We start from the raw sequence: 9,687 nt of genomic DNA on the forward strand, positions 1-9,687 counted from the left end.
TGTTGTGCGACTTCCAGGATGGGGTCCCCGTGACCCCGTCTGTGCTTGGCTGGAGACGTTGCAAGAAATGGCGGCTAATCGATGTCAGTGGCGTTCGTGCTGTCAGTTTCTTTCCAGATTGTCTGATTGAGCGGTTGGAGGTGTAAACACCTCAGTATGCTTAACATAGGCCAGCACCAGGTCCCCTCCCTTACCACTCTTTTTCTCTTCTCTTCACTGTAGGGCTTTTAATACAATTATATATATAACTAGACAAACCTTATGGTTGTACGGCAGTGAAGCATCAGTGGCAACACTGATGTTGCTGTCTTTGATGATGATGATGACTCCCTAGCCATTTCATCTACTGGGCCACTGCTCACGTGGCTTCTAGTTAAGACAGCTTATTGTAATGCCCCATGAGGGAATGAGGACATTGGCAGAAGTGAGTCCTTCGTATTGGTCTCTAATATCAATTAAACAGCAACGTGTGAAACGGAGAAATGATAGACAGTAGACAATTATGTCCGCACAGAATGTGAAAGCTACTCAATGAATAACATCCAAACCAGTCCAGCCGTCATAAGTAGGTGTCTATGAACAGAAAACAAGGTTTAAGTCTATCCACGTTTGACGCTTTTGACTCTGGGTGGCGAGATGTGGAAGCTGATGCTATTTTGATAGAGTGACGTGTTAAATGATGAAACTTCTGGTCGATAGCGAATTCTTGATTTGAGTTTGAAAGAGTTTTCTTTGAATCCTACCTGGAAATGTGACACCTACCAGTTCTGCCAATCCGAAGTTAGCTTCAGCTGCATGCGAATTGATTCTTGCACTTCGAACTGGCGTAAGTGTTTCCCCCCCCCCCCATAGAAGGCAAATAAAATCTTCGGAGATCTGACTTGGTTTCTAGTTTACAAGTAATTTTGTTCCATTCAATAGATTTCACGTTGTGGGGCAGGATTTATCGCAGCTTGTTAGCGCTTGGTCGTAGTTTAGAGACCCCTGTACTATAAACTGTAAGTGCAGGATTCTCCGTTGGTTAAGGTGGTTATTTAATCCCATATTTTTGTAGCATGACGAAAGGACATGTCTAACCGACAGTTCGGATGATGTTTTAAGTCACCATTCCAAAGAACAGGGCCGTCGCAATGTCAGACTTTCTCTCTTATTAGGAATTATTGAGAATCTGGAAGGATGGTGAGATTAACTTATCATAATCAGCACCCCTTTGACACGCTAGACGAACAGTGCTATATACCGCATCAGTGTAAATTACCGTGCCATCTAAGATTAGGTTATTTTACGTAAGTTTTGATGAACGTAGTGTTCAGGTTAATTCAAGACAACCAGTAGATGATGGAACAAATCAAAGAAGAGGTCAACATGCGAACGAAATATCCATCCAAAGGCCTCCGGACAACAAAGATTGTCAAGAGTTATGGAGTGCTTTAACCCAACTTCCACTGTTCGTTGACAGTGGAATCATTTTGCAGGCATCGCAACTGAATACAAGCTACCATAGGGCTGAAAAGGTTCTGATCTCCTGTCCCCATGTCATTCGAAATAGTACACATTCTCAACAAAATAGTAGCTGTTCTGTTCAGTCTGTGTCTCCCTGTCTGAAAAACCACTGACAAGTGAGCAGTCGCAAAGGTTACTCCAATACTTAAAAAGTTCATTGAATTATGGACTCACTGCTCGGGCGCTTGTACTTTCGAAAATTTTATTGACAGAATGACCATTATCCTACTGGAAAATTCCTAGGATTTCGTCTTTGGAAGATCGTTTTTGACTTTGTGTGCTGTTGTTCACTTGATCATGTCTTCACTTGATTCAAACAAAAGGGCGGTTTGGTCGCTTTTCTGAACTACATTGTTATGTTCGGTAGCAGAGCTGCTTTTTAGGTTTTGTTTCAAAGTTGGAGATGCTAGTCCACAAACTTAAGCCTGGATGACCAAATTTCAATCCGCTCCCGACAAATGCAGTGTTCCCCAGGTTTTTTGTTCTCCGTCTTCTTCTTATGTTAGTATCGTAGCTGCCCTTGAATTGATACCCTACTGCAAACGCACTCTCAGTGCAGTGCAGGGTCATAGCGGCAAAAGGCCTGAACTTGGAGCATTCACCGGAAGTTCTCAGGTGTGTTCACTGTCGCCTAATGTCTTAAGGCCTCGGAATTTAGAATTCTCTCTAATTCGAAGACATCTATGCGACGAGTTGCCCAGTAGGATGAAATTTATACTGCTTAATCATCCATCAATAATTAAATGAAACGAAATACCTCCTGAAACCTCAAACCATCTTGTCTCTCTGAATCTACCCTAACTAAAGGTTGAGCAGTCGGTTCTGCAGTTTCTAATATAATCAACCTTATTCTAGTGTGGAAATCAGTGCAGTGATTGATAGAATACACAAAAGCTGAAAATGTACCTAACGATAGACTACCAGGGGTTCATTTAAGTCACCAAAAGTTGGTTTGTGTTTGCGTTCTCTAAACAGCTTTTTGTCTTAATCCCCAAATGGCACATGTGTGAACTGTCAAGATTTGCAGTAAAGCATCAACTTTTCTCTTAGCGAAAATGTACCGTACCTGTTTGTGAACAAGCAGACAGAATACTTGGTGTCTTTTTTCAGAGTGCGACATCAACCCGATTATTAGACAGGCAGGGAACTCAACAAGATGTNCAAGATGTGGAATCGGAAGAGGTGAGAAGCGTCTCGTTGACCGCATCAAACCAATGTGTCACTTATTCAGTTCGAATTGCGCTTTCATTTTCCGACGTTTGAGCCACCGACAGTAGGTGGTATTGAACTGTACACGATGCGTATATTTCTAGTCACTGTTAAGTAGGGCCTTTTGCGTCCCACCTTCGACTGAACGATTTTTATACAGCATATTCATTTTACATCTCGTCCAAGTGTGACCTAACAATATGTGATGAAATCCAGAATATGAGGGAACCGGTCACAGCTTACCGGTCAATGTTGATAATATGTGCTTTTAATCAGGAAGTGAAGGTACTTCGGCAATCGAGACATCAACTCTAATAGATCCCATAAAGTGTCTATGGCACAAACTTGTTTGTGGCCTTTAAGACAGAGTTTTCTGAATCCGGGGTTGAGATTCCCGTCCTCTATTAGACGTTAGTAGACATTAAACTATACTCTGCGTACATACAGTAACAAACACATGTATCAGTTTAACTTTTACCTGACATTCACCGTCTTACTAAATTCACCGAACTTTTACGATTAAAAAATAAAGCAAACAATGCTGAACAATCCTGGGAATCGCAGGAGGTGTATCAAACGTGGCCATACATTCTTTGTCTAGATTCTTTGTTGAAGTAACATCTTTCACACACTGTGTACCCACACACAACAGTTTCACTACCCAACAGCACATCAAATTTTTACCAAATTTCGGTCTTCGGCAACACAAAATTATGCTGAAGATAAACAACGAACACGCAAGGGAACGATGCAGTGAACCCAAGACAGGACTACTTACACTCTAGTTTTTACACAACGTCTAGTTCCGATTAAACCAATGTACGCTGCAAAGTAGAGAGCATATATGGATATGCGATCTCAGAACCAAGTTGCGCGATTCAGTAAAAATCTACATTCTTCTCTGTGAAAACCTAACAGCGGTAACGGTATCGCCCCAGTACTCATCCTGACGATCCTCCACTCATCGATCCACGAACTAATGATAGATTTCGGCTTCAGAGGCCATTTAAAGGGGAAAGACGTTGCTCATTATTTTCAAATATCACCACAGCTTTAGAAGGACCATATGTGACTGTTTTTTCAAGTTGCAATAATCCTAAAACATTCTTTCGGTCTTTTACTGTGCGTAGTACGATGTTCAAATTTCACAGTAGCACAACAGCCCAATTCACATCAACTATGAGCCAAAAGTCTCAGTTCAAAGAGACTAAATATTTCTCTACATTTTCAAATCCGTCCGATTGGTAAATAATTTATGAAGAAATTCTCAAGAGCGAAATATATTCCTCATTAGCCAAGAGGCAAAACAGTTTGCCCTGATTTATCTCAAGATTCTTCATTTTCTACCACACTGAGACCGCTTTCTTGGAAAAGGTGAAATTTTAAGAACGCTTTCCATAACAAATCCAAACGTTTCTGCTTCTTTCACGTCCACTTCTCGAATTACAGTGAAATGTTTTTCTTCTCGCACTTACTCATTCTCTTTAAACTTAGTATTTGACGCTAATTCTGTGAAAAACGTCATTGTGGTATTGTTGTTAACGTATTAGGACCCATGAAACAATAGTTTCATTTATCCTGACAGATATGTGTGGAATATTTTAACAACGGCACATCCTCCACCTAAACCTTGACCCGTTCGTTCTACCAAAGAAATACAAAACCAAATTAGTTTGTGAATGAGTGCATTTCGCTAACTCCGTGCAATTTGTTTTCAAGTAGAACATAAGGTTGACGGAAACTCGGGGATTGCGTCTACCTGATGAGCCCCAAGAAGGGCGAAACCGGTCGTGGGCTGTCGACAAATTTTCAACAACCTTATGAGTATTACATTACAAATAAAACAACTACTTGTTTTTCCTTACATAGCTGACATTTCCTTTATCATTTCTATTGAGTAACCCTAGGTAGATGTCATCTCTTGAAATAGAACATCTGGTAGTCTTGTATCCATAGTATTACAGATGTTTAGATGTCGCGATTATTTCCTTCAACATATACTCCAAAAGGTACAGCGCAAAAGAGTGAAGACAGGGGTTGGGTAGGGTCAAATCTCAGGGAAGGAGCAAATATGTATTGATGTGGATAAGAACAGCCACCTATAGAACGTTTCCTCCGAAATAATTTCCCTCCTGTTCACCACAATGTTGTCGAAAAGTTGGTCCATCTCCAGCGGCGTGTATCATTTGAGTATGACAAACTTTTTAGCAATTATTTGTTAAGCAGTGAATCAGCCGGCTCAGTTGACCCACATTCTTGAACCACTGACTCAATTTGAGCATCATCGACGTGATTCAGGGTGTCATGAGCTGTTTTTTAAAACACTGTTTTCCTAAATTAACGGGACATTGTTATGCGACAGACTCGTTTGAATCCTAAATGACATCAGCTTCCGGTAATGAAAACTTCCTTTTTAACCTCCAGCGGGTTTCACCTGGCGGAATAACTGAAAATGAATCGTTTTCTGCAACTTCGCAAAGTGTAGCATTGTGCTGGAAGCTCTTTTCACCGGACATGACTAAGTCACTCTCAGAGATCTGATGTTACCGAAATACGATAGAGCTAAACGGGTTAATGTCCGTTGGTCATCCATGGCTTCCCTCTTTTAGGACGTATATCGCAAGTAACGCTACTGTCTCACTCTATATGGGTATTTGGGGGGGGGTGAAAATCTCACAACTATTGAAACAAAGTTCGCATTTATTGTCTTTTGTGTCTTTTCTCTGTAAGTTCATTGCTTTTTCCTTCGAATAATTGATCTACCAAGAACATTCAAAGACGTTTCCTTACTTTCTTGCATCATGACTTTTCGGCGCGGCTGTTTCCTTAGAAGGAATGCTCGCAGTGCTCGGCCAGTACTCATCTTTTCCGCATCACTGTTTATAGGGGGAGAGTGTAACAAATGATCGAGCTGATAAGTGACCAAGTAATTCGGTTTATACACATGGAATTGATAAAACGTTTTAAATCTTCTGTTTTAAATCTTCTATTTTGAATCTTTTGTTTTGAATCTTTGTCCAGTTTGCTAGCTGACCAAAGATACCCTCATCGTTTACCAAACTCTTCCCAGTATTCTCTCCATTGATTACATGCAACATTCGTCAGAAATCCGCTATCTCCGGTAGAAACGGCTATACGTTCACGTGTTATCCTCTCTGCTGAGTCCAGACGGTTCTGTACCTGACAGTTTGCAATCGTATTATAAAAATCTCTGCTGTCTTTGAAGCGAAACATAATCATCATCTCTGAGGCCATCTTTCCGGACATTCAAGACCAGTCTATCGATCCAGCACTGACATGTGCCGTTTCACTGATACATCCTGAATTAACCGTATATTATACACCGTTATAAGGAGTTCATATGATAGATGGTTGTAGCACTTTCGTTTAAGTGGCTTAGTCATTGCTTGTGCTAATACTCAAATACTCGTTGTGACTGTCCTGAAATTCGTTCTCAGAATGAAGAAGTTTCATATCCACAACTGCACACGTTTACAAATTTCCAGAGGCCATACCAGAAGCATGAAATGCCAAGCCATGTTGATTTGTAAAATATACCACCACTGGTCAGTGATATTTTGAAAATAGCACCGCTTTTGAGGGAAAAATTGAATAAATAAAAGCTGCAAGGAAAACACTGTAGAAAATTCGACCATTTGCATTGAAAATCCTTACAAAAAGGAATTACCGACCATAAAAGGCTTTTCCTCTTTTACCTTCACAGATATCCCGCCATTAAGTTAGCACCTGGTCAAATATCCATCCTTCATTTAATCCACCTATAATCCGCCTATATCTATCTATCTTTCTATTTGTCTACCTTTCTATATTTCTATCTATCTATCTACCTGTCTTCAGCTGAAGATATCATGCAATGTACGAAAGATCTGCACAATGAAGTGGTTCTATACGAAAATATCACGAGTTTTACGTCACTTGCTCTAATGCTCTTCTGAAATATCCATTTTTTAAGCTTTACAGGCAGCCTGTTTGCAAAAAAAAGCAGTTGGCCCCATCTTAAGCTTCCTCTAACAAGAATAGAGGGAGGTATCTCTCATACAAAACGCCAAGAATGAAGTAGAAATCTACATGTAAGATGAAGGATTACTGACTATTTCGCTAACGAGATACTAGACGTTGATTTTTGTTCTGGGCACTGATAAAAATGGATATAATGCAGTTGCCACACCTCCGGATTTTTGTAGAAGACCTACAAGATTCAGAGTACTGATGAAGTTTTTCACGACTCACTGCACTATTTTACTATTCTGTTATATTGATACATTCATACACATGGTTTTGTGAAATACATTTCACTACTTATATCTCCCCGTGGTAAAAGAGTGACCGGAAATATTGTGCTTTTTCTCATTACAGTCACGTGGTTAGTACAAAAGATTTACGCATACTTAAAATTAAACAGCCGTATAATAAGTTGAAATTTCTGCTTGGTTTTTTGAAATATGGAATGGGAAACCCCCGGTGGGTAGTGAAGACATTGATGCTCTCCTCGCTAACTGTTACAAAGTCGGGATGACAGAGTGGTAAATGACAATTCTTAATCAATTTAAAAGCATTTAAATCAGGCTTAACTTCCCACTTTTTATTTAATTTCCAGCGGTGGAGGAAACTTTTTGATCCAAATAATACAGGACAAATCACATACGAACATTTTTGTGCAACCCTAGGGATCAGCAAAAAGAAACGGATGTAAGTCAAAACTTTGGATTGCACCTTCGATTATATTCAGATATCGGTTATTTGTTAACTTCTTTTGAATGATGCCCTCCTTCTCGAATATTCTGACGAGTTCCATTGAAAATCTGTAAAGAAGACGATACCGACCATATGCTAAAGGAATCTTCAGCATTGTCGAAATGCTGCTGGAAGTTCACTTGTACTGCAATAATACACTTGACTAAACGCAAGTTTTCACTTTACAACTTTGCCTGTGTCACCAGTTAGTGCGCACCCCAGCGACATCTAATTCGGACCAACTAGACATTCTGTCTCTGTTTCGTGACGCTGTGAAGTCACAAACACACACAAAACAAATTGCTCACATTGAATACGTCTGAAACACCGTAACCTTGTAGTTTATTGAGCAAATCCAAAGTGTTGACTCAAATGATAAACGTGGTCAATCAGCCTTGCTTGTGGTTTGACTTACCTGGTCATCTGTGGTGGAAAGTATAATCGGAAAATGAACACACATTCACATGCTTCATATTGATATCAAAAAGCTGCTGACTTAGAACCCTGTATCTGTAACCTTCCTGCGTCTGTTAACGTGATAGACAAAAGAATACTGATAGACAAAAAATCAAAATGGCATAGTGAACCTATGTGCACTGTGCTCACGCCGGTCCAAGTGATAAAAGAGCTCAATTTCTAAGCAGTCCTAGTCCACTGAGAAAACAATCTCGTATATAGCTCAACAGGCGTTAGTTCGAATGGAATTCTGGAAAGGGAAACGTTGACTTTCTATACCTACAGGATTCCATCCTGCAAGCAAAATTGAAGAGGTACTGCGAAGCCCTCCCCTCCTTTCTAAGCACCAGCAGTGAAGAGAAATGCGGATCAAAATGTCATCAGGACTTTGCACTAAAAGATGGAAAAGATTCATAAATGGGTCGTCATATTTCATATCTTTTAACCAATAGGAGACACGGTTAAGTTTACGTTTTTTCGTGGATTTATCAACCTTTCCCTATATATGTCGCTTTTGTTACCTCAGTAGCTTATAAATCTACTTTTCTGACAGCTGTGTAACAATTCAGTCGATCTTGAGCAGATCCACAGCGAAAGGCGTGGTTGGTACCGGGGTAACTTTCTTATCAGTTTATTCTGTGTCACATGACATCATATCGGTTGAACAGACTGGTCACATCAGACAATGGTATCTTGCAATTTTCATGTTTCGGGTTTAGCCAAATCTAATCCCGTTGTCCGCTTTGTCCCTAATTTCCTTCTAGGGAGGTTGCCGTAAAAAAATCCCAAGTGGTTTTCTACCAAACCAATATGTCAGAAACGATGAAAAATGAAGCTCTGTTGATAATCAAACAGCAATATTGTGTTCAGAATCCTGACTCAAGCATGCCGCCCACTTTGGTACAACTAGATGAAACACTTGGCCCACGATGGTATGGACGAGCCATCTTGGATTCAAGCGATGAACACTTTCCCGGATCCTATCTGAGTTACAGCTGTGATGGCGGCGCCAATAAATATGTTGTGTACAAGATAGTGGAGGAAAAGAAAAAGAAAGGTTGTTGTCCGTGTTGCTAAACACACTCAAGGGCTTCACCAATTAACTCCATTTTGCTACCAAAACTAAAGCATGTACGGTGTACTGAATAACATCTAACTGATTTTTGATCCAGGAATTATCCAACCCACCCGTATGATAGACATCCTTTTAATGCCAGATAAACTGACCGATTTGTACATAACTAATAGCCATCCATCCAGTGTTATCGATGCTGAACAACGAAGAGCTACAATGCAATAACAACTGTTTTGTTTGCATGTTCGAATTAGTTCTCTGTGGTTTGTTATGGATTAACTTGAATAAGGACGAGGTCATCGGCTAATAGCTGCATGTGGGCGCTATTTTAAAACGCGATAGCGAAAACCATTCGTCTAAGAGCTTTCCACGTACCAACCATTATTAACGGGTACGTGGTTGTGCATTTAGCTGCCTGTTTCAATAAACACATTCATTATATGTTGGTCGTCTTCTAATTTCTTCTGTTTTGGAATCCTACAAATATTCTCCTTTAAGTCGACGCTAAAGCACACATATGCTTTATTTAAACACAATGCGTTAATATAAATGACACATGCGCTCACATTAGTCAGTATTCACATCATTAAAAGTCGAGCATAGCGGGTCTTAATCACAGTCAATGTCGGTATATTTTTATTAACGCCTGCCGATTCACATTTTCGAAAGGAAAACGATATTACAAAATC

General features: G+C 40.0%; 1 protein-coding gene across 1 annotated transcript in view; it reads left to right on the forward strand.

The window, feature by feature from the left end:
- Positions 1 to 9,427, forward strand: part of T265_08043 (hypothetical protein) — a gene marked incomplete at both ends in the record, with an annotated part of 30,748 nt that extends 21,321 nt beyond the window's left edge. Inside the window, 2 exons of the mRNA XM_009173737.1 lie at positions 7,331 to 7,422; positions 8,688 to 9,427. Coding sequence (XP_009172001.1) covers positions 7,331 to 7,422; positions 8,688 to 9,000 — 405 coding nt within the window. The remainder of the gene's footprint in view (positions 1 to 7,330; positions 7,423 to 8,687) is intronic.
- Positions 9,428 to 9,687: the final 260 nt, after the last annotated feature.

This window comes from Opisthorchis viverrini (genome assembly GCF_000715545.1).
Source record: "Opisthorchis viverrini unplaced genomic scaffold opera_v5_200, whole genome shotgun sequence".
NCBI lineage: Eukaryota > Metazoa > Platyhelminthes > Trematoda > Opisthorchiida > Opisthorchiidae > Opisthorchis > Opisthorchis viverrini.